This window comes from Hypanus sabinus, chromosome 6 (assembly GCF_030144855.1).
Source record: "Hypanus sabinus isolate sHypSab1 chromosome 6, sHypSab1.hap1, whole genome shotgun sequence".
NCBI lineage: Eukaryota > Metazoa > Chordata > Chondrichthyes > Myliobatiformes > Dasyatidae > Hypanus > Hypanus sabinus.
This window is the reverse complement of record NC_082711.1, coordinates 31,359,933-31,386,407: the sequence shown is the minus strand read 5'-3', so window position 1 is coordinate 31,386,407 and position 26,475 is coordinate 31,359,933. Positions and strand designations below refer to the sequence as shown.

Sequence of the window (26,475 nt, the reverse complement as noted above, 5' to 3'; positions counted from 1 at the left end):
AATAATCCAATAACGTTGTTCAATACTACATAGATACTTAATATTAGTATGCAGAAATATTTCACACCCAGACCTCCCAAAAGTAAGCCATTTTTAATCAGAAACCACAATTTTTCTGTATGACAATCAGTTAGACATTTTTGGGTTTAAGCTCCATTCACCAAAAGCTGTGAATAACAGCATAATAAATGTCACAGCTGTACATGTAGATAGATACAACTTATTTGCCATTGATCTAAATGTTTCTACGGGGAAAAAAAAGCATTCAGCATAAATATGCCTAAATTTAATACTTCACACAACACTGAATGACTTACATCAAGTTTTGGAAAATCGGTTAGAATCTGAGAAAGACGATCATGATAGTTTTGTTGCGTAAATTTGACCTTTCTCATGTAAAAGTGACGAATTCTGTTAATCTGGTAATGTCTGTGGATCACAGTTGGAGTCTTCCGCTGGGTTTTTGACAACGTCAGATCAATGAAGTCCTATTACAAAGATAAAAAAAATAAGGTGGACCATGAACAGCAACTCCAATCAAAACTACAACATTCTGTACGTTTGCAAGTCATAAATCTTTCATTTGTAATAACATCAAAAGGCTCTTTTGAAAGATTACAGCTGTTTTAAATTTTCCCCATGTTACACTTGAATACATTAACAGCACAATCAGATTTTAACATAGTATTTGATTTTTGAATGGCATTATTACAAAGGAATGTGAGACTATAATCTTCAAGAGAACTAAGTAGAAATACAATACGAATGCTCACTTCAAACACACCTTGAATGCAGTCTGTCATTTGCTATACATTATGTATTCAAGAACTTCTCTTGTGACACATCGCCTGTTTCATATCAGACACAGAACACTGTACAGCACAGTACAAGCTCTTTGGCCCATGATGTTCTTCTAATCTACATAAACCTATTCCATGGTCAATATAACAGTCTACACTTTCTTCTGAACTGAAGTTCACAAAGAGAGGCCGACCACAGACCCCTAGTTCAGCACAGAGCAGAGGAGCAAGATGAACCGGCCTGATCCTTGCCACAGACTTAAAAGGACGTCCCCTGGCATTGGCCACTGCTGCTCTGGGAAAAAGGTTGTTGGTTGTCCAATCTATCTATCCTTCTCAATTTTATACACCTCTATCAAGTCATCTATCATCATGTCATTCCAAAGAGAAAAATTCTAGCTTGCACAAACCTTTCCTCTTAAGATATGTTCTCTAATCCAGACAGCATCTTGGTTAATCTCTTCTGCACCCTCTCAAAAGCTTCTACGTGCTACCCCATCTTCACATCATCTGGGCCCATCATCCAAACCATTGACAGGTAACATGAAAAGAGGTGGTTCCAATACCAACCCCTGCGGAACACCACTAGTCACCGGCAGCCGATCAGAAAAGGCTCCCTTTATTCCCACTCTGCCTTCTGCAAGTCAATCTTCAATCCTGTTCGCATCTTTCCTGTAATACCATGGGCTCTAATTTTGTTCAGCAGTCTCACATGTGGCACCTTGTCAAAGGTCTTTTGTCAATCCATGGAAACAACATCCACTGACTCTCCTTTGACTATCCTGCCTGGTATTTCCTCAAAGAATTCCCATAGGTTTGTCAGGCAAGATTTCCCCTTAAGGAAACCATGCTGACTTTGATCTATTTTATTGTGTGCATCTAAACACCCTTAATAGTGGACTCTAACATCTTACCAACCACCAAGGTAAGGCTAACTCGGGATTCCCTTCTTCTACCTCCCTCTCTTCTTAAAGAATGGAGGGTTATTTGCAATTTTCCAGTCCTCCAGAACCATTCCAGCACGTAGTGATTCTTGAAAGATCACTACTAATGCCTCCACAATCTCTTCAGCCACCTCTTTCAGAACCCTGGGATGTAGTCCATCTGGTCCAGATGACTTATCCATTTTCAGACCTCTCAGCTTCCTAAGCACCTGCTCCTTAGTAGTAGCATCTACACTCACTTCTATCCCCACCAGTCTCACTGCCTTTTGTCCTGTCAGCTTAATTCTCCAACTCATTCTGACATCTCTGCCTTAACCCTCTTACACTGTTCCAAGTAAGCTCCATTCAAGCTCAATGAACAGGAAATCAGTTTCTGAATAGACAAATTGTAATTCTGGACTCAAACTTAATTCAACTATGTCAGGTATCCAGCTGTATTTCATCATTTATGAAATATAGCCACTTCTTAAGAGTGAATTCTTTGACTAAGCTTTTGATCCCCATTTCATTAAATCTGGTTTGTTAAAACTGCAAAGTATTTTAGATCAGTTTAGTTTATTAAAAATACTTTCTGGCAATAACTTCAAATTCAGATAATTGATGCTCTTCAACGCTGTGACACATCAATCCTGATGTTCAATTAGTAACAGTAGTAATGAATACAATTATTTCAGAAATCATATCCTTGGGCAAATTAAACATACTTACACATTAAGTATCCCACATTACGACAAAATAGTTTGACTGAATTGAGAATGGACTGCATAACCGACGGCAGCTTAGAAGTGCAAACATTACACGGTTAATGGAAATCACTGACAAATCCAAACACAACATTATTCTCCAGCAAGTCTGTACAATTATGATGAAAAGCGATGGATCTGTTTCAAAACACTGGATGCTTCCCTCCCTGCAGATGCTAACTGACCTGATTATTTCCAGCCTTACTTTGTATTTCAGACTACCATATCTACAAGCATATTTTATTTTTGTACAATGAAAGCTGAACTATGGAACAAAATTAAATCTGCTGCCTGGAATATCACACATTGACAAATGAGTAACATTCTGTGATATCACAGAAAAGTTTACAGGAACTACAGACTTATCAAATTCACTGTGGCAGTAGAAACCTTTAACCATGAGGATGGTATGGTGACAGTACAGAAAATGCAAACAGCTGTCATTTCTTAAACTGAAGTCTCAGATCCAAAGTACAAACTGATATCAAGTAATTAACAGAAACTAAAATGTCCAACATTGACAGAGAAAGAAGGTAGTTAAATTAATTAATTATGAATGCCCACTTCCATAGATAACAATAATACACACAACTCAGCAGGTAATCTATGAAAAAAGTAAACAGTTGACATTTCAAATTAAATCTTTAGACATCCCTAGACATACAGGGTACTATGGAAGGTTGCAGTATTCTTTTAAAACTCTAGAGTGAACAGGATATTTGCAGTCATGTGGGATTCAAAAGCTAATTTGAATTAAGGATCAGTACTCCATTCAGCAAGTGGAAGTAACGTGATCACCTTCCCCAAAATCCTCATACCACCAACTCCAGTCTGAGTGCCCACACACCAATGACTCCCATTCATGTCCCTCTCCATCATCCCCCGTATCCCCAGCCCTCAATTCCTCTAACCACCTTCATTACCACCCCCCCCCCCCGTCTTCACCCATCTGTTCCTCCAACACCCCGTTCTCCTAAAACCCCATCCCTCTAACACTCTGGAACCCCACCACAACCCCCGTGTCTTCGTTTCCCCCATTCCCTTTAACCTCTTCCATACTCCCACCCGTACCCTACACGCCTGTCACACCAACACCTCCGTCCGTCTGCAACCCGGACCCCAGCACTATCCTCTTTCGGGCCCCCAACTCCAAATGCACCGGCTGGCACACGTGTCCGGAGCCTCACAGCTCAGAACCGGTGCCCTCAGGCCAGCAAGCAGCCGGGCCGGGTGCTGTCCCTGCGTCCTGCCCCTGTCTGTCCGTCCGTCCGTCCGTCCCTCCGCCCAGAACCCCACCTTGGCACTCGGCACCACCGTGATCTTCTTGAAGTTGTAGAGCGCCATGGCCTCCTCACGCGTCCCGGTCCGTCACCCGCAGAGGCCGCCGGGAAAATCGAGGAGCTCTCCACGGCAAGATCTGCGATGGGCTTTGTGCAGGTCCTCCACGGCTCAGCGCCTCGGTCCTCCAAGGAAGAACATCTGCGTCCGGGGCAGAAAATGGAATATTGTACAAGGTGAACCGAAAGATTGGTAGAAAATCGGTTGGATTGAAGAAATACAGCATTAAACTAAAGGAATGCAGACGCTGCTGGAATATCATTAACCTGTTTTTCTCCACACATACTCCTCAAATTATTTATTTCCAGCACTTTTAAAAAAATCTGATCTCCTTAAGATGGTGTCAAAATGCTTATTATTAGCTATCCCACGAGATGCAACATAAACAGTACTGCACAGGAACAAGATCTCTGGCCCAAAATGTCCCGCTGAACTAATTAAATGTCAAACTAAATTAATAGCTTCTACTTACACAATGTCCATATCCCTCCATTCTTCGTTCAGAGCATTTAATTCATTTTACGAACTTGTGTGTAAAGCAGAACAAAATAATTGTTACTCTAGATTCCATGCAGCACAAAAAAAAACACAAGAGTTAAAAAACGCATTTAGACGGAAATGTAACGTAAAGATTTTCACTCATGTATATGATGTAAGAAAATAAATACAAGTACGTACTTAAGATAGCTTATAAACATCTATTTGATTGTGTGTCAATAATGTAATGCAAGGCATAGTAGAGTTTGTAAATAAGGCGACTGTCAATGATAAAGTATTGGGGGATGTTATGGGGTGGAGGTATTCATAATCAGAATCAGGTTTATTATCACTGGCAAATGACATGAAATTTGTGATGCACCATCAATAACTTTCGGAGACGTGAGGCGAGATATAGGCTTTTATTGGCTGGAAGAAAGAACAAGCAGCAAATGACCACCACACTACATCCTGGAGACTGAGGCCGGGGCTGTGCCTCCAATCGCCTTTATACCGGGGTCAGTGGGAGGAGCCACAGGAGCAGTCAGCAGAGGGGCGTGTCCAGACAGGTATATGTAGTTCACCACAATTTGTTAACTTAGCAGTAGCAGCTTAATGCAATACATAATATAGAAGAAAACAATAAGTTAATCTTATTTGTTATACTTTATACAGTACAGTATACATATATTAAATAGATTAAAAATCATGCAAAAAACAGAAATACTGTATATTTTTTTAAGTGAGATATTGTCCAAGGATTCAATGTCCATTTAGGAATCAGATGGCAGATGGGAAGAAGTGGTTCCTGAATCACTGAGTGTGTGCCTTCAGGCTTCTGTACCTCCTACCTGATGGTAACAGTGAGAAAAGGGCATGCCCTGGGTGCTGGAGGTCCTTAATAATGGACGCTGCCTTTCTGAGACACCACTCTTTGAAAATGTCCTGGGTACTTTGTAGGCTAGTACTCAAGGCGGAGCTGACTAAAGTTACAACCCTCAGCAGCATCTTTTGGTCCTGTGCTGTAGCCCCCCACACACACCCCCTTACCAGACAGAGATGCAGCCTGTCAGAATGCTCTCCACGGTGCACCTATAGAAGTTTTTGAGTGTATTTGTTGACATGCCAAATCTCTTCACACTCCTAATAAAGTATAGCTGCTGTCTTGCCTTCTTTATAATTGCATCGATATGTTGGGACCAAGTTGGATCCTCAGATATCTTGACACCCAGGAACTCGTAACTGCTCATTCTCTCCACTTCTGATCCCTCTGTGAGGATTGGTATGTGTTCCTTTGTCTTACCCTTCCTGAAGTCCACAATCTGCTCTTTCGTCTTACTGACGTTGAGTGCCAGGTCGTTACTGTGGCACTATTCCATTAGTTGGCATGTCACACTCCTGTACGCCCTCTCGTTGCCACCTGAGATTCTACCAACAATGGTTGCATCGTCAGCAAATTTGTAGATGGTGTTTGAGCTATGCCTAGCCATACAGTCACAGTCATGTTTTGCTACCTGGAGAAAGTAACTGCCTTTGAGTCTGACGATCCCGGCCTGGGTGCGATGTAGCCGCCTCTCTGATGGGACTGGAACATGCAGTCCATGAGCAGGGTGGGTAGGAACCTTCATGATGTTACTGGCCTTTTCCAAGCTCCTTTCTGCAAATATGCTCTTGATGGTGGGTAGGCTGTTGGCGGAGAGACGTTTGGCACTTTTGATTACACATTGTAGAGCCTTCCTGCCCACCACAGTGTAGTTTCTGAACCATGCAGTGATGCAGCATGTTAGGATGCTCTTAGCTGTACATCTGTAGATATATTGATGTGCACAGACAGCTCTCCAAAGTTCAAAGTAAATTTATTATCAAAGTACATATATGTCACCACATAAAACGTCTAAGATCCATTTGTGGATACTATAGAAAGAGTAAGTTTGCTGATGACACAAAAGTTGGGAGTGTTGTGGATAGTGTGGAGGGTTGTCAGAGGTTACAGCACAACATCAATAGAAAGCATAACTGGGCTAAGAAAGGGCAGATGGAGTTCAACCCAGATCAGAATGAGGTGGTTCACTTTAGTAGGTCAAATATGATGGCAGAATATAGCATTAATGGTAAGATTCTTGGCAGCGTGAAGGATCAGCGAGATCTTGTGGTCCATGTCCATAGGCCACTCAAAGCTGCTGTGCAGCTTGACAATTGTTGTTATGAAGGTGTATGGTGTGTTGGCGTTCATCAATCATGGGATTGAGTTCAACAGCCCTGAGGTAATGTTACAGCTATACAGGACCTTGGTTAGACCCCATTTGGAGTACTGTGTACGGTTCTGGTCACGTCACTACAGGAAGGATGTGGATACTATAGAGAGAGCGCAAGGGAGATCTACAAGAATGTTGCCTGGATTGGGGAGCATGCCTTATGAGAATAGGTTTAGAGAACTTAGGCTTTTCTCCTTGGAGTCACAGAGGATGAGAGGTGACCTGATAGAGGTGTATAAGATGATGAGAGGCATTGATCATTTGGATAGTCAGAAGCTTTTTTCCGGGGCTGAAATGGTGAACATGAGAGGGCATAGTTTTAATGTGCTTGGAAGTAGGTACAGAGGGGATGTCAGAGGTATGTTTTTCACACAAAGTGTGGAATGCACTGCCAGCGACGGTGCTGGAAGCAGATACAAAGGGGTCTTTTAAGAGACTCTTAGATAGGTGCATGGAGCTTAGATAAATAGAGGGCTATGTGGTAGGGAAATTCTAGGCAGCTTCTCGAGTAGGTTACATGGTCAGCACAACATTGTGAGTCAAAGGGCCTGTAATGTGCTGTAGATTTCGGTGTTCAGTGTTTTCTTGTAGGCATACTCAATAGATCCAAGAAACACAATAGAATCAATGAAAGACTGTGCCCAACAGGACAGTAAACACACAATGTGCAAAAGCCAACAAACTGCGCAAGTACAAAAGAAATTAGAAGAAATAATTAATAAATATCAAGAACTTGAGATGAAGAGTCTTTGAATGTGAGTCCAAAGGTTGTGGGAACCATTCTGTGATGGGGTGAGTGAAGCTGAGTGAAGTTATCCCTTCTGGTTCAAGAGCCTGATGGTTGAGGGGCAATAACTGCTCCTTCTACTGATGGCAGCAGCAAGATGACAGCATGGCCTGAATGATGGGGTCCTTGGTGATGGATGCTGCTTTCCTGCGACAGCGCTCCATTCCTGCCAAGAACATTTGGTGTTTGGACATGCAGTCATGTGTAAGCAAACTGGACAGTGGGTAATGGGCTCAGCACACAGCCCTGGGGGGGGGGGGGGCATCCACTTTGAGGATGATGAGGAAGGAGGAGTGGCATATATGACAAACTGTTCTTAGGCTTCATCGATTATAACCAATGTTTCAATGACAAACTCTATCATCTTCATAGAAGTTTGCAGAGTTTGTCATCGAAATGTGGGTTATAATTTATATCTGTACCCAGCTCGAAGCCCAAGACAAGTTTGTTCATCTGCTAGTTGGTCCGTTCAAAACAGTCCTAAAGAATAGTGATTGCTTCATTGGGACTCATATAGATGGTCCTCTTGGCTGATTCCTCAATTTTCAGCATTTTTCAGTATGCTGGGATTAACACTATGAAAATGTGGTCAGAGAGGTCACGATGAGAGCATGGGATGGCTTTGTAGGTATTATGTTTGTGTAAACATGGTCCAATCTGTTTGTTCACCGAGTGGCCATGGTGATGTGTTGGTGAGATTTGGGTAGATTAACATGATTGAAGTCTCCTGTAATTATGAGGACACCATCTGGATGCTTGTTTTGCAGAGAGCCGATGATACCATAAAGCTCTCCAGACCAGGAGACAAGTGAAATAAATGAAAATAATAGTTCATCAGGTGCATTTGTCTCCCCAGCATCAAGGACATCTTCAAATGGTGGTGCCTCAAAGAGTCACCATCTATCATAACACTCAAGTAACATACAATAATTTAGGAAAATAGGAATTAAATCTACAAATGAATTATGCATAGATAAACAAAGTGCATAAATTAAATATTATAGCGTGATGTGTCTGTGCACAACTACGTATCAAATAAATGAAAGCACACAAGCAGTAGAGGGCTGTGACCTAGGGATAAGTAGTTTATTTTAATTTACAGGATGTGGGTGTCACCAGCTAAGTCATCATTTATTGGTCATCCCTAGTTGTCCTTCAGAAGGTGGTGGTGAGCTGCCTTCTTGAACCGCTGCAGTCCCTGTGCAAAAATATACCAGAAAATAGGGAGGGAGTGTTCACGGGTTGGTTCTTTGTCCATTAAGAAATCTGATGGAGGAGGGGAAGAAACTGGTCTAAAAATGTTGAACATGTCTTCAGCCTCCCGTACCTCCTCCCTGGTGATAGGAATAAGAAGGGGGCATGTCCTAGGTGATGGGCTACTACTGTGCTTTACACCTGTTCTGGACAAATGTTGTCTTGTTTGATGGTATAAATGTATATAGTTAAATGACAATAAACTTGACTTAACTTTGTATCAGGGCTGGCCATCCTTTCATTTGTATATTCTGGATTGCTGGACTGGTCCCATCAGACCTGAACTGCACAGATCATCCAGTTTTCACAACATTAACAGCTCATCCCACCAACAAAAGGCCTTAAGCATCTTTTAAATGGCTCCATAATTTCACCCAAATAAATTGTTGTTCCTGTTGTTTCCACACACCGCTCCCCCACCTTCTCTGTTCCTTAACTTGCTTTCTCAGTTCTGATGAAGAGTCTTCAAACTGAAACATTAACTGTTTCTGCTGTGATCTTCCAGCTTTTCCTGTTTTTATTTCAGTCTTCCACCAACTAGTTTTGTCTCAGAATCAGAATCAGGTTTAATATCACAAGTATAAATAGTGAAACTTGTCATTTTGTGACAGCAGTACAGTGAAATACATTAAAAGCTATGAAATATAATAATGTGTGTGTATATTGTGTGTATATATACACACACATATTTCTCTAGAAAAGGTGTAAAGCACAGTAGTACACAAATCACTCAAGTAACAATAATTTAACATAGAACATTTAGGAAAATAAGAATTAAATCTATAAATGAATTATGCATAGATAAACAAAGTACATAAATTAAATATTATAGGGTGATGTATCTGTGTACATATCAATTAAATAAAAGCACTCATGCAGTAGGTGGCTTTAACTGGTGGATTCACATTGCAGTGAGAGGGAGGGAGAGAACAGTGTGCATGCATAGACACAGATCAATATGTAGTGCTGCGGGGGGGGGGGGGGCGAGTCATTGCTCTAAAAGAAATAGATCCGTACATTACACTTCCTCCCCTTTTAGATTAATGCAATATAAAACTCTATACTGTATGTACAAAAGATTCTACTTCCCTTTCATAAACCCATATTCCAAATAAACATGCTTTCATAATAACAATCCATAACAACTTCACAGTTCTAAAGTTCCAGTCTTTTGGGTGGTGTTCTCTTTCTTTCAGGAAAGCACCTCTGGACCTGTGGTGTGACATCAGGTTCGGCAGCTGTCCTGTCAACGATAACGTTCTCATCATGCCTCAGGACCTGTGGAGTGGCATCGGGTTTGGTAGGTGTCTTGTCTAAGACAGCATTCTCAGTTTCCCATGTCATGTTGCTGTCAATGACATGGTCAACACTGAGAGGTAAGTCCGGTGGGGGTAATATGTCTGTCTTGTTAGATGCAATCGACTCCGGGAGTGTGTTCTTCAGTTGTGCAATCAGTATCTGGTCCACATGATGTCTCCATGTCTGATCTCCAACATCCACTGTGTACATCAGTGGTCCAATTTCCGTAGCTATCTGACCAAGTGACCCCTTGTCTTCTCGGTAATCATACAGTAGGACTTCCCATCCAATCACGAAGCTCCTTACTGATTCACTTAGCAACTGGCTGAACTGTTTCTTCTGTACTTCCCTCCGGAGGTCTGGTTTCAGGAGGTCTACACAAGGTCTCAGATTCCTGCTCATGAACAGCATTCCAGGTGTTTTATTTGTTCCGATACACAAAATGGAAGTTGTCCACCTTCTGCTATAGAGAAATGTCCTCCTTGTCCATCGCTTCAAAGGACTTCTAAAGGTTTGGATAAACCTTTCAGCTAACCCATTTGTTGGGGGGGGAGGGGTGGTGAGGAGCTGACTTGAAATATCTGATGCCATTTGCCTTCATGAACTGTCCGACTTCTTCTGACATGTATTGTGGTCCGTTGTCACTCACAATTTGCTCTGGTAATCTGGTTCTGGTGAAGATAGTCCTCAGAGCAGAGACAGTCTTTGCTGAGGTGGTTGACCTCACTGGTACAACCTCTGGCCACTTCGAATGAGCATCCACAGCAATCAGAAGCATGGAGTCCATGAATGGTCAATTTGCACTCTTTACCATGGTAATGACGGCCACTCCCAGGGGTGTAACGGTGCCTGTGAGGGTCCATTTTGAATTACTTGCTTCCCAAACAGCTTTTGGCCCAGTATTTGATCTGCTTTGTCTATTTCCTTCTTAACCACCTTGTCATTAGCATTAAGCAGCTGTGACAGCCTCTGGTTAGTGCTACCATTTGGCTGCAGTTGCCTGTTGATGCCACACTGAGAGCTTTGATTGAGAGCCAGTCCAGTTGGATTTTTCTCAACCATTCATGTCTGAAAAGTGCTGGCCCTCCACTTTTCAAAACATAAATCTCTAACTGCTGTGTTTGGCCCCCATACATCACACTTTACCTTCAATTTGCCTTTGGGAGACACTTCATTGCCTGTGTAACTCTTCAGCATCACTGAGGTCTTCTCTAATGATATTGTAGCGGTGTGCTACACGCAGCGCTAAAATTACGACACGGAGTCGGTAACTGCAGTCGAAGGAAAAACTTTATTCGAAATCCTCAGCCTCACTTTTAAGCCTCCCTCAACCTGCCCCCCGTGGTGCAGAGGCTCCAAAGCTCTGTGCTCGCAAACCCCCGCAGGCTATCTAATTGTGAGCCGGTTCGGATGTGCCAGGAAATGGGTCGCCACATAACCCCCCCCACCCCAGAACCGGCGATACACCCCCCCAATGTCCACAGTCTGGGCCAGAACCTGCTTGGGAGGTCGGCCTCTGCGCCGAGGCGCCGGAAACTCGGCCGGTTGTGCCAGGTCCACATGGGCTGGTTTGAGTCGGTCCACCGTGAAAACCTCCTCTTTCCCCCCAACGTCCAGCACGAACATGGACCCGTTGTTCCGGAGCACCATAAACAGCCTCTCGTATGGCCGCTGCAGCGGTGGCCGATGCCCGCCCCTTCGTACAAACACAAACTTACAGTTCTGCAGGTCTTTGGGTACGCAGGTCGGGTTCCGCCCGTGCTGTGAAGTGGGTATGGGGGCCAGGTTACCGAGCTTCTCGCATAGTCTGCCCAGGACTGCTGCGGGATCTTCCTCTTGCCCCCGTGGGGCTGGTAGGAACTCCCCGGGGATGACCAGGGGCGTGCCGTATACCAACTCGGCTGACGAGGCGTGCAGGTCGTCCTTGGGCGCTGTGCGGATGCCGAGTAGGACCCAGGGAAGCTCATCCGCCCAGTTGGCTCCTCGCAGGCGGGCCATGAGGGCCGACTTCAGGTGACGGTGGAAACGCTCCACTAGCCCGTTCGACTGTGGGTGGTAGGCAGTTGTGTGGTGCAGCTGAGTCCCCAAAAGGCTGGCCATAGCTGACCACAGGCTGGAGGTGAACTGGGCGCCTCTGTCGGAGGTAATGTGGGCCGGTACACCAAAGCGAGATATCCAGGTGGTGATCAGGGCTCGGGCGCAAGATTCGGACGTGGTGTCGGTGAGCGGGACCGCCTCTGGCCATCTTGTGAACCGGTCCACGATAGTCAGGAGGTGCCGCGCTCCTTGCAACACTGGCAGGGGGCCCACGATATCCACATGAATGTGGTCGAAACGCCGGTGGGCGGGATGGAACTGCTGTGGTGGGGCTTTGGTGTGCCGCTGCACCTTGGCCGTCTGGCAGTGCATGCACATTTTGGCCCATTCACTGACCTGTTTGCGGAGTCCGTGCCAAACGAACCTGCTGGAAACCATCCGGACAGTTGTCCGGATGGAGGGATGCGCCAAGTTATGAATGGAGTCGAAAACACGGCACCGCCAGGCTGTCGGGACGACAGGACGGGGCTGGCCGGTGGCGACGTCACAGAGTAGGGTCCTCTCACCCGGGCCTACGGGGAGGTCCTGGAGCTGCAAACCGGAGACTGCGGTTCTGTAACTCGGAATCTCCTCATCCGCCTGCTGCGCCTCTGCCACTGCCTCAAAGTCTACCCCTTGGGAAAGGGCATGAACGGTAGGGCGAGAGAGCGCATCCGCCACGACATTGTCCTTACCCGAGACGTGTCGGACATCCGTCGTGTATTCAGAGATGTAGGACAGGTGGCGTTGCTGGCGGGACAACCAGGGGTCGGACGCTTTCGTAAACACAAAGGTAAGCGGTTTGTGGTCCGTGAACGCGGTGAAGGGCCGACCTTCTAGGAAGTACCTGAAATGCCGGATTGCCAGGTAGAGCGCCAACAGTTCCCGGTCGAAAGCACTGTACTTGAGCTCGGGTGCCCGCAGGTGTTTGCTGAAAAACGCCAGGGGTTGCCAGCGACCTGCGATGAGTTGCTCCAGCACCCCACCGACTGCCGTGTTAGATGTGTCCACTGTGAGGGCGGTAGGGGCGTCCATTCTGGGATGTACTAGTATTGCGGCGTTCGCCAAAGCTTCCTTCGTTTGAATGAAAGCGGCGGCGGACTCCTCGTCCCAGGTAATGTCCTTGCTCGGACCCAACATCAGGGCGAACAGGGGGCGCATGATCCGGGCAGCTGAAGGGAGGAAGCGGTGATAGAAATTGACCATACCTACGAATTCCTGAAGGCCTTTGATCGTGGTGGGTTGGGGGAAGTGGCGGACTGCATCTACCTTAGCGGGCAGAGGGGTTGCCCCGTCTTTAGTAATCCTGTGGCCCAGGAAGTCAATGGTATCGAGTCCGAACTGGCATTTGGCGGGGTTGATTGTAAGACCGTTCTCACTCAGTCGGGCGCAGAGTTGACGGAGGTGGGACAGATGCTCCTGACGACTGCTGCTGGCTATGAGGATGTCGTCCAAATAGATGAACGTGAAGTCCAGGTCCCGTCCCACCGCGTCCATTAACCGCTGGAACGTCTGTGCGGCATTCTTCAGGCCGAACGGCATGCGGAGGAACTCGAAAAAGCCAAACGGGGTGATGAGAGCCGTTTTGGGGACGTCATCAGGATGCATCGGGATTTGATGGTACCCTCGGACGAGGTCTACCTTGGAGAAGATCCGTGCGCCGTGCAGGTTTGCTGCAAAGTCCTGAATGTGCGGCACAGGGTAACGGTCCGGTGTGGTAGCCTCGTTCAGCCTGCGGTATTCGCCGCACGGTCTCCAGCCCCCCGTCGCTTTGGGCACCATGTGCAGGGGGGAGGCCCATGGGCTGTCAGACCGCCGGATGATCCCCAATTCCTCCATCCTCTGGAACTCCTCCTTCGCCAGTCGGAGCTTGTCCAGGGGAAGCCGCCGAGCGCGGGTGTGGAGGGGTGGTCCCTGGGTCGGGATGTGGTGCTGTACGCCGTGTCGGGGCATGGCTGCTGTGAACTGCGGTGCCAGAACCGATGGGAAATCCGCCAGGACCCTGGTGAAGTCGTTGTCGGACAGCGTGATGGAGCCGAGGTGAGGGGCTGGCAACTGGGCTGCACCCAGGGAGAACGTCTGAAAGGTCTCGGCGTGTACCAGTCTCTTCCTGGGCAGGTCGACAAGTAGGCTGTGAGCCCGCAAAAAATCCGCACCCAGAAGCGGTTGGGCTATGGCGGCCAGTGTAAAGTCCCACGTGAACTGGCTGGAGCCGAACTGTAGCTGCGCTGATCTCGGCACCAGTATCGACCAAAAACCGGTGTCCCGACCTTCTATCCCACACATACAGGAGGCTATCCCGATGGCCAGCCGCTGTAGCCATCAGCAGCGGCTGGCCCTGGCGTTTCCCAGGAACTTGCAGGGCGGGCGACAACGGCGGGCTTCTGCGCCCCACCACTGGTGGTAGAAGCACCAGTGTTCCTTGGGCTGGGCGTTGGCGGGCTCTGCGGCCGGGCCTGGACTAGTTTGCTGCTGGGAGCGTGGCTGGGAGATCTGTGCGATGGACGCCCCGCTCACCTTTTTGGCGTTCCACAGCAAGTCCGCCCGGGCTGCCACCTTCCGGGGGTCACTGAAATCCGCGTTGGACAGCAGCAGGCATATGTCCTCGGGCAGCTGCTCCAGGAATGCCTGCTCAAACATGAGGCAGGGTGTGTGTCCGTCGGCGAGAGACAACATCTCATTCATTAAAGCCGAAGGAGGTCTGTCGCCCAAACCATCCAGGTGCAGAAAAACGGTCAGCCCGCTCGCGCTGTGAGAGTCCAAAAGTCCTGAGGAACAGGGCTTTGAATTCCGTGTACTTGCCATCTGCCGGGGGCGACTGTACGAACTCCGCGACCTGGGCCGCTGTGTCCTGGTCGAGGGAGCTCACCACGTAGTAGTAGCGGGTGTCTTCTGAGTTGATCTGGTGAATGTGGAATTGGGCTTCGGCTTGCTGGAACCATAGGTTCGGTCGCTGTGTCCAGAAACCCGGCAGTTTCAATGAAACCGCATGAACAGAGGCGGCGTCGGTCATTTCTGGTCCAAAAATCGTTTGGACCGTCGGGGTCACCAATTGTAGCAGTGTGCTACACGCAGCGCTAAAATTACCACATGGAGTCGGTAACTGCAGTCGAAGGAAAAAACTTTATTCTAAATCCTCAGCCTCACTTTTAAGCCTCCCTCAACCTGCCCCCCGTGGCGCAGAGGCTCCAAAGCTCTGTGCTCGCAAACCCCAGTAGGCTATCTAATTGTGAGCCAGTTCGGATGTGCTAGGAAATGGGTTGCCACAGTATCTTAGAAAACCGTCTGTTATAATCAGCCCCTGAAATTATAGACAAAGCTAACCCTGTGTCCCAATTCCATTTTCAGTTTTACATTGCACTCATCTATTGCGATCCATATTATTTTGTCACCTGTTTCTGTAATACTATGCAATTCTAGGCATTACAGCTTATCTTCGTCAGACTCTGTAGCATCTGTTTAATATCTGGTCACTTTATGCATTTGCTCAGTTTCATGTGAGAAACTTTTCACCCTATGTGTTTTTTCTCTTCGGTTGGGCTTTTTGTCTGACTTGCACCCTCCGTCTGTAACCCCGTCTGTGACACTTGCTGCACATTTTTTCCTAGAATCAACAGTCATTTGCATCATGGGAGGATTCACCTCAGTGAAAACATTTTTGGCTTCTTGCATCATTCAGGGACATTTTGTGCATTTCACCTTCTAACCTCCTTTTCTGTAATTCTGATGCATCTTTTGCTGTGGTCTCCAACGATATTGCAATGGTCGATGCTGAATCTAAGATTAGGTCTCTTTCAGACAATGCTTTGACTATGCACTCCACATATAAGCCTGTCCCTAATGCATCTGAAAGTCCATCTCTAAAGTCAAGTACTGGGAAAGTTTGCACAGCTCAGCAATGTATTCAGAAACATACTCATCCTTTGGTTCCTTTTGTAAAATCCAAATCTCCCAACTATTACCAGCGGTTTAGGGCTCAAGTGATTTTGTAAAATTGTAACAATTTCGTGGAACATCTTGCTTGCTGGCTTTTCAGGAGTTACTAGGTTGCATAAGATACTGTACATCCTTGGGTCCATTAAGCTAAGAAGTGTAGGGGCTTTCTTTTGCTTCTCTATGTTGTCCGCATTACAATACGGTTCTTGATATACAGCTCCCAGCCTTCACCTGCACTATCAAATTTGTCACTTTCCTGTGTTATGAATGAGGAGCAACTCTGATGGGCAGAAGGGTACAGAATCGCCAATGCCCGACCCCCCCCTTTTGAGAATCGCAAGATCGCTATTATTTCGGGTCTGATACCCAGGAAATGAGAGAGGTACACATCATGTCAGTAATGAGAGAGAGACAACGCCAGAATACACAAGGTGGAATATCTCCTTCTAACAAAAGCAGAACGGATCCACTGATTACTGCTATTGTCTGTTGGAGAAGGAATTGTATATTGAGTACTGTACTGTTCATTGAAACCCCTCAGGGGACAGCCAGAGTGGGCTGGTTGAGGGATTGCATCATCCCAACCTGATTGACATCTGAGACCCTGTGAGTAGGGATGAAAGTAGGGTCTGGGGAACACCCCTCAGACGCACCAGGAGAAACACTACGAGACCGGTGGGGGCTTGTGTATGTGTCCACCCTTGCCTGGGTGATGAGTCCACCACGGAATGGTCTAGATACAGATACGGATCAAGATCAAGAAAAGGAAAGTTGGCAAGTTAATAGCTTCTCTCTCTCTCTCTCTCTCTCTCTCTCTCTCAAAATTGCAACACAGTGATCAACAACGACTGCAGCCTATATGAACGGAACTGAACTTTATATTTCCATCGGACAATTCATTATCCCCTAGACAACAATAGAGCTTATTTCTTATTGATGATTATTATACCCGCACTTTTAGGTTTAGCATTGATGACGTCTATTATCTGTATATTTGCATTGATATTGTTTTTGTGTATTTTTACTAATAAATACTGTTAAAAATAGTATCATCAGACTTCAACGGCTACTCCTATCTTTGCTGGTAAGACACCCAGTTACGGGGTTCGTAACACCTGACTGAAGCCATTGCCACGTTATTTTCACTTTAGGTTCAGCTTCAGCGTGTCTTTCACTGTAACTATGCACTGTATTCACACATTTGTTAGCATTTGTGACAGCTTTCTCTATACAGTTTATCTCTCGCTGTTCCGTCCTGTAATCGTGCCATAACTGTGGATGCAGTTCGTGATATTTTCTAACATTCAGGTTCGTCCTCGTCTCCAATTTGTTGTGTCTGTGCACAACTACATATCGATTAAGTGAAAGCAAGCACATGGGAGATGGCTTTAACTGGTGTATTCACATTGCAGCGAGAGAGAGAGAAATCAATGCACATGCGCAGACAACAGATTAATACATGATGTGGGGGGGGGGTCATTGCTCTAAAAGAAATAGATTACATATTTTACATACATTACATAGGGTACAGTGCAAATTATCCATTAACACTCCAAATGTGATGAGGCAGGGATTTCAGAAGCCTAATGGCCTGAGGGAAGAAGCTGTGTCCCATCCTTAGATTCTTGTCTTCATGCATCATCGTCTCCTACCAGATGGTAGATTGCTGGATGGGTGGATGGGTGGGATCCTTGATAATACTAAAGGCCCTGCTGTGGTAAACTATGTATACCTGTCTGGACACGCCCCTCTGCTGACTGACCTGTAGCTCCTCCCACAGACCCCTGTATAAAGGCAATTGGAGGCACTGCTCCCCCCACCCCCAGTCTCCGAGATGCTGTGCTCTGTTTTGATGCTAATAAAAGCCTATTGTTCACCTCCCGTCTCCAAGAGTTATTGATGGTGCATCAATATTAGCAGCATTTTATTAGCTAAATTAGATAAATTGCTGCTATTTTATTAGCAGCAATTTTAAAACATGGAGAGCATTTTACGACCCGACAGATTGGATATTGACCCTCAATCTCCGGAAGCCGACATTGCTTTTGAACTCTGGCTTGCATGCCACGAATCGTACCTGGAGGAGATTCGAATGACCGAGCCTGCCACGATGCACAGAGTTCTCCTCTCCAGGGTCAGTCTGCGGGTCTACTCCCTGATCAGGGACCTGCCAACCTACCAAGGGGCATTGGACGCCCTCAAAAGACAATACTTGTGACCGGTGAACACCGTCTATGCAAGACATCGCTTAGCGACAGGGCAGCAGCGGGCCAGAGAGTTGAGCGCTGAGTTTGTCCGGGCCCTACAGACACTCGTGCGGGTCTGCGACTGCAGGGGACTGATGGCGGAACAGCATGCGGAGCTGTTAGTAAGAAACGCCTTAGGTCAGTGTACGTGCGCCAGCGGCTGCTGGAACACGCCGTTCTTACCTCACATTTGGCGATCGAGCTGGCCGACACGCTGGAGGCCACTCTGCACAACGCTGAGGCTGTCCAGGCGCGCGATCTCCCGCCGGCACCATGGACGCTGCAGACCCCGCCACCCGCTGGCGAATCGACCTTGGCTGCTGCCAGTCGCGAGTCCGTGAAGTCCCCACAACCGGCCGGCGAATCAACCTCGGCTGCTGCTGTCGTGGTTTCTCGTGCCCCACAAACAACCAGGAAACGCAGAATATTCTTCAAGAAGGGTTAAACTTTAACTTGCAAATCAAAGTTGAGACAGTCATTGAGCTAGTTGCTGATTGCCCACTGATCCTTGTACATAGCATTTTTTATAGCAATCTCCTGGTTTAGTTGCATTAGCATATCCAATCAGTCTATAGTTGTGTATCACAAGTACATTCGCCACTATTGTTTCCACCCATTGACTTAATCCTGTTCTAATCTACATCTCTTAGCTACCTCTCATTAACACACCATTGTCTTCTACATTCTTAAGATTTCATTCTCCTACTAAATTGGATACATGCATAGCAAATAGCAAGTTCAAAGCTGACTACATAGTTTTGGTTACACAGCAAACAATGCAACTTTTATACTCCATTATACTCCAATACTGCCTGTTGTCTGTGAAGTCTGTGAAGTCCCTGCAACCTGCCAGCAAGTTGACCATGGCTGCTGCCAGTCACAAGTCCGCGCAGTGTTTGCGGACTTGAAAAGCACCCCCGAAAACGCTGCCCGGCCCGAGAAGCTACCTGCTCAAGTTGCGGAAAGAAGAGCCACTTCGCCAAGGCCTGTGTCCAAACCACGATCGGGGTCGAGCAGCGCTGCGTGCAAGGCATAGGGTCAGCCATCTTTGTCGGCGCCACCTCGCCCCGCCTCCAACCCACGGGTGCTTACCAGGCACCAAGACGGCGATGCAACTCTGGCTTCCGTGACCCTCGACCAAAGCGCTCCATCAATAGGTTCACGCAGCTTGATGCATAACCCCTACCCCGCATCGCGGATATGCTCAGTCAGATAGCTCAGTACAAGGTGTACTCGACCATAGACCTAAAATCTGCTTACCATCAGCTCCCGTCCACCTGGAGGACTGACCCTACACCTTTGAGGCGGGTGGCAGGCTCTATCACTTCCTGCACATCCCCCTCGGTGTCATGAATGGTGTCTCTGTCGTCCAGAGGGAAATGGACCGGATGGTGGACCAGTGCCAACTGAAGGCCACGTTCCCATATCTGGATAACATCACCATCTGCGGTCACGACTGGCAGGATCACAACATCAACCTCCAATGATTTTTCCAAACAACCAAAACTCTTAACCTCACCTGTAACAGGGACAAGTGTGTGTTCGGAACCACCCAACTTGCTATCCTTGGGTATGTCGTGGAGAACGGGGTCATTAGCCCTGACCCCGACTGTATGCGACCCCTGTTGGAACTCCCTCCTCCCACCACCCTCAGAGCCCTCAAACAGTGCCTGGGCTTCTTTTCCTATTACGTCCAATGGGTCCCTCACTACTCAGACAAGGCCTGCCCACTGGTCAAGTCCACTGCATTAAAGGGGACATTGCCAAAGCAGCGATGCATGTGGTGGACAAGACCATTCCCTTCCAAGTAGAGAGTGACGCCTCCGACTTCACGCTGGCTGCTACCCTCAATCAGGCAGGAAGGCCAGTAGCATTCTTCTCTCATACCCTTCAGGGCTCTGAAATTCGGCACTCCGCGGTGGAGAAAGAAGCCCAGGCCATAGTGGAAGCGATTAAGCACTGGAGGCACTATCTCACCGGCAAAAGGTTCACCTTGCTGACCAACCAGCGCTCAGTTGCTGTATCCAGAGATACTGGCCACATGTAAGACTCACTGCCACCTGGCTGGTCGGAGGACACACCACATGCTAATCAACATTTGGTCCCTCCCAACTAATCAATGCACACCTAAATTATTGGTCACCTTAATTGGATTATCTCGGCCAGCCCCTTGCTATAAAAGGTGAGACTTGTGCCTGGTTTAATCTCTCTTACAGACCACCTCATTGGAGGTAAGTGCATTGATTTATGTTTGGGAAGGTCTATCGTTTGTCCTGGTAAGGGAACCGCAGCTATCCAAGGTCAAGCGGGGTAGCTGTTGTAGTACTTTTCCCTTGTTCTTTGTTTGTGTAACCATACCCTGTCCCCACACCGCTTCCTGTGAATTGTAGTTGCTTGTGTTGACCTGACTTACCCTTGTAAATAAATTCCTTATTATTAAAACTGTGTGTGTCCAGGCATCTACTGCTGAGACTCAAAGAACCAGTTATTTTCCATCACAACAGTTGCGTTCATGTTCAGCAACCAACAGCGGGGCAAAATCAAAAATGATAAAATTTTGAGGTGGAGAATAAAACTCTCCACCTACAACTATGACATCCTGTACTGGCCTGGAAGGCTCAATGAGCCCCCGATGCCCTACCCCAGGGAGCATGTGCCAGCACACAGCTCGACCAGCTATACACCCTCCATGCAGATCTTTGCCACCCAGGGGTCACCTGACTTTACCATTTCGTGAAAGCCCGGAACCTGCCGTACTCCCTTGAGGAAATCAGGACGATGACCAGGGACTGCCAAGTCTGCGCTGAGTGCAAACCGCACTTCTACCGTCCTGACAAGGCACAACTTATCAAGGTCACCTGCCCCTTTGAGTGACTGAGTGTCAACTTTAAGGGCCCTCTTCCCTCCATGGACGGCAATGTCTACTTTCTCAACATAATCGACGAGTACTCGCGGTTCCCCTTTGCCATCCCCTGCCCCGACATCACTGCCACGTCCGTCATAAAAGCCCTGCGCCAGCTCTTCACTCTGTTTGGATATCCCTGCTATATCCACAGTGATAGAGGGTCCTCCTTTATGAGTGACGAGCTGCACCAGTACCTGCTGGCTAGGGGTATTGCTACTAGTAGGACCACGAGCTATAATCCCCGGAGGTATGGACAGGTGGAGAGGGAGAATGCCACTGTGGGGAAGGCCACACTCTTAGCCCTTAGGTCAAAGGGGTTGCTGGTCCCTCACTGGCAGGAGGTCCTCCCTGAGGCACTCCACTCCATCCACTCCCTGTTATGCACGTCCACCAATGCCACCCCTCATGAGCGACTCTTTTCTTTTCCCAGGAAGTCTGTCACTGGAACCACCCTACCGGCTTGGCTGACGTCCCCAGAGCCAGTGCTGCTCCGGAAACATGCTAGGAGCAATAAATACTCCCCGAAGGTCAAGAGGGTTCACCTACTACATGCAAACCCCTAGTATGCCTACGTGGTCTTACCTGATGGGCCGGAGGACACGGTCTCCATCCGTGACTTGGCACCCGCAGGAGCACCAGACCCCTACCCCGCACACTCCACGGTGACTATGAACCCTGTACCTACCGATGTATATACCCACGAGACACCGCGCACACCAAACCCTACACAGACTCCTCACGACACTCCCATACCGGACACCACGCACACACATGAGGGATTACTTACGCCTAATGGGCTGACACCTCAAGTCAGGCTGGAACCAGCACAACCACCGTCACCGGGGCAATCACCACTGGCACCTGTGCAATCACAGCCGGTGCTACGTAGATCGCAGCGACAGACTCAACTGCCTGATAGATTTAACCTGTAAATATACTTGTAAAAAACTTCGCCCCGTGGGGACTCTCTTTTAAAACAAAGGAGGGGTGAATGTGGTGAACTACATATACCTGTCTGGACACACCCCTCTGCTGACTGCTCCTGTGGCTCCTCCCACAGACCCCGGTATAAATGCGATTGGAGGCACTGCTCCTCCCTCAGTCTCAGAGATGCCGTGCTCCGTTTTGCTGCTAATAAAAGCCTATCGTTCACCTCCCATCTCCGAGAGTTATTGATGGTACATCACCTGCGTACACGGCGCTCCTGATAAATGTATCCTCTGGATGGTAGGGGAACCCCTATGATCCTCTCGGCTGTCCTCACAGTCCTTTGCGGGAACGTCTGACCTGATGCATACCAGATGGAGACACAGCTTGTTAGGACACTCTCAGTGGTGCTCCTGTAACATTCAGTTAAGATGATGGGGAGAGGGTGGAGCCTCGCTTGCCTCGATCTCCTCAGGAAGTGGAAGCGCTGCTGTGCCTTCTTATTCAGAGAAGTTATATTGAGGGACCAGGCGAGGTCATGCATTATGTGAACACCCAGGGACTTGGTACACTAAACGTACACTAAATCTCCATGGAGGAGCCAAGTATGCGCAGGGAGGGTTGGTTTATCTCCACCTTCCTAAAGCCCACAATCATTTCCTCCTTCTTCTTCATGTTCAGACTTAGGTTGTTGAAAAAAGCAAGTTATTTGAAGATCTCCAAATTCTCTTTCTCAATTCTGCATAAGGGTCTTCAGCCTGAGATGTTACAAAATTATATGATTGAACACAATCAATATGGATTTGTTAAAGGGAAATTACACTCTTAAACTTTATTGAATTCTTTGAAGATATAGCTTATAGAGTAGTTGAGGTGTATCTGGATTTTTGGAATGCTTTCAATAAATTTCCATACATTAAGTTGTTGAACAAAGTTTGGACACATGGAATTGTGTGGGGGGAGGCAAATTAAGAAATTAAGGAGTCATTAACAGAGCTGCAAGAATCACAAATTGGTATGTGGTTACATATGCGTAGTCTGATAATAAATTCTAATCCAACTATGACCTTGCTGAATCCACAACTGCTTGTTAGGTTTCTACATTACAACAGAAGTCATATTTCAAAGATATTTCACGGCTGTAAAATGTTTTCAGAAATCCTGAATTTCCATTTGGGCCTAGATTTTTGATTTGGGCAAAGAAACCCAAAACCATCCCCTCAAAAAGGTAAATTCAAAGGTATATTTAATGTCAGAGAAATGTATACAATAAACATCCTGAAATGCTTTTTCTTCACAACCATCCACAAAAGCAGAGGAGTGTCCCAAAGAATGAACGACAGTTAAATGTTAGAGCCCCAAAGTTCCCCCAGCTCCCCTCCCTCCCGTGCGTAAGCGGCAGCAAGCAACGACCCCCCCCCCCCCACCGGCAAAAAAAAGGCATCGGCACCCACCACCAAGCACTCAAGTATGAGCAAAGCAACAGCAAAGACCCAGACTTGCAGTTACCCCAAAGACTTTGCATATCACCTGGTATTTGACATACCACAGGCTCTCTCTCTCCCCCAAAGGGAGAAAGAGGTGCCTCTGTTTCATAGCGAGATGGGAGACATAACAAACAACTCATTGGTTTATGATGTTAAAAGTCCATTACTTCGCTTTTTTCAAGCTCTGTGCCCAAAGATCTCGAGTCTCTGGGCATACAACTGTAGATTTCCTGACTCCCCCGACAACACACGGATCTCCTGCCGCGACACTGACCTTTGATCTGTCCGTCTCCAGAGCCCCAAGATCATAGGCCTCCAAAGTCAAGCCAAGCTCGTAGGCCGAGCCCTTGGCATGCCAAACAATAGCCAGTTATGAAACCCTGAGAGTAGGTCCCATTCCCGCAAAGAACCTTAGTCAGCGTGTAACTCCAGGTCAGGGTCGTCTAAATAACCCTGAAAGTGAAAAATAGAGATATTAAAGATAAAACTGTTTCTGAAGCTGCAAGCAAAGGAGTCGCCGTTTAGCGCTGACATCACTTCGCTCTGCCTCTTGTGACTTTTTCCAGTGCCAATTGAGAGAGGGGGCTTAGTCTTCTGTTCCTCAGTTAAGCACTTCCTCATTTATGTTAAAGTGTCTTTTATTACCACATTTAAAAGGGACATTAGAAAGTCATTTTAAAATTGCATGGAGACATAAGCCCAGAAATTCTAATTTGGCAGATATGCTACCAGAAGCCAGATAGGGTGGGCCAACAATCTACACATCTCTTCTGGCAACAGCTGATATCAATTCTGGGAAACATCCATTCTACATGGATTTCTGTCTTGTTATCACAAAGCATATTGGGGTGGTGGACAATTAAGTCATTCCGATTGCGAATTCTGGCTGTGAGCATAGTTGCCACTGGCAAACAGTAATGTAGACCTCAGCTATGGAAATTTTATGCATGAATCATGAGGTGGACATACAATACTTGTAGCATCCCAGCACAAAATACGTTGCCCAATTCCTCCTCCATCAAAAGCTTGAGCAACTACCTGAGCAGGTCGCTTGTAGCTGTCATCTCAACCCGGCCCTACATTCACCTCTGGAGCTTCTGAATAACAAAGACACCATACATCTGACTACAATTCAGTGACTTAGCTCTGCCTTCAATACCATAAGTCCAAACATACTCATAAACGTGGAACACAACACCTCCCATTACAACCAGACCTTTGACCTCCTGCTCAATCAGTAAGGGTAGGCAGCAACACCCCCATCATGATTATCTTGTCCACTGGTGCCTCTCAAGGCTCTGTCCTTGGCCTCCTGATAACAGCTGCAGGGCCAGACTCATCCACAAGTTATCAGAAGACAACACTGTAGTGGGCCAAATATCAAATGACAATGAGTCAGAGTACAGAGGGAGATAGAGAGCTTAGTGACATGGTGTCATAACAAGAACTTTTCCCTAATTGTCAGCAAAAGAGCCGGTCATTAACTTCAGGAAGTGAGGGGGTGTGTGCTAGTGCACGGAGTTTTGTTTATGTCAGTGCTGCTGAGTTTGAGATGTTCGAATGCTTCAAGTTCCGAGGTGTAAACGTCACCAATAGGCCCAGGTCCAACCAACTTTCTTGACCGTGCTATAGACAAGAAAGTGCACCAAGAGAATCTGAATCCAAATCAGGTTTATTGTCACTGACATTAGATGTGAAATTAATTGTTTGGTGGCAGCAGTACAGCATAGTGTAGGAAGAACAGATTAGTGTAAGTTACAATAAAAAATTAATAGTGGAAAAGAAGAATAGGGAGGTAGTGTTCATGGGACATTCAGAATTCGGATGGCAGAGTCATAGAGCAATGCAGCACAGAGGCAGGCTCTTCAGCCCATCTTGTCCATGCTGAACTGTTATTCAGCCTAGTTCCATCGATCTGCACCTGGTCCATTGCCATCCATCCCCCTCCCATGCACGTACTTGAGCGAACTTCTCTTAAGGCTTGCCATCGAACCAGCATTCCAGCTTCCCTTGGCAACTCATTCTACATATGCACCATCCTCCGAATGAGGAAAATTCCCCTCAGGTTCTCCCTAAATGTTTCACCTTCAACCTTAACCTATCTCCTCTACTTCTCGGCTAACTTCAGTGGAAAAACCCTGCTTGCAGTTATCTATAACCCTCATCATAAACCGCTATCAAATTTTCCCTCATTCTCCTATGCTCCAATGAAAAAGTCCTAACCTGTTCAAGCTTTCCTCATAACGCAGAGGGAGAAGCTGTTCCTAAAACATTGAGTGTGGGTCCACATGCTCCTGCACCTCCTTTCTGATGGTAGTCATGTGAAGAGGACACGTCCCTGATAGTGTGGGAGCTTAATGAGGTTAATGACCATTGTCTTTTGAAGACATCCTCAATGGTGAGGAGACTTGTGGCTGTGATGGAGCTGGCTTTGCCTACAACCCTCTGAAGCATCTGATGCCCAGGAAGTTAAGACTTTTAACCCTTTCCACCACAGTCCCGTCACTGAGGGTTGGTTTGTATTTTCCAGCTTCCCCTTCCTGAACTCCACAAAGAGTTCCTTGTTGATTGTAAGGTTGTTGCTGGTTCACCACTCTACCAACCCATCTACTTCACTCCTGTCTGCTTCCATTTCGCCATCTGAGATTCTGCCAACAACAGTGGTATCATCAGCAAAATTTATTGGTGGTGTTTGAGCTGTGCCTAGCCACACAGTCATGGGTGTAGAGAGAGTAGAGTACACCTCTATATCCTCAATCCAGCCCGGCTCTGTTGACCCTCACCAACTGCTACAGATGCACTGCTTAAAGCATCCGATTACATCACAGTTTGATATACAATTGCTCTACCAGAGAACGCAAGAAGCTCCATGGAATTCTGAACACGGACTCTGTGAGCTCTATTTCCACATTTGCTGACTTAGTAAACCAGCCAAAATAATCAAGGACTCCTCCCAGCCTACACATCCTCTTGTCTCCCCACTTCTAATCGGCAGAAGATA

General features: G+C 46.9%; 1 protein-coding gene across 1 annotated transcript in view; it reads right to left on the bottom strand.

Moving 5' to 3' along the window:
• Nucleotides 1-18,528, bottom strand: part of gtpbp4 (GTP binding protein 4) — a 48,759-nt gene extending 30,231 nt beyond the window's left edge. The window contains exons 1-3 of the mRNA XM_059971908.1: nt 18,339-18,528; nt 3,784-3,966; nt 318-488 (exon numbers count right to left, since the gene is read on the bottom strand). Coding sequence (XP_059827891.1) covers nt 318-488; nt 3,784-3,831 — 219 coding nt within the window. The 5' untranslated portion in view covers nt 3,832-3,966; nt 18,339-18,528. The remainder of the gene's footprint in view (nt 1-317; nt 489-3,783; nt 3,967-18,338) is intronic.
• Nucleotides 18,529-26,475: the final 7,947 nt, after the last annotated feature.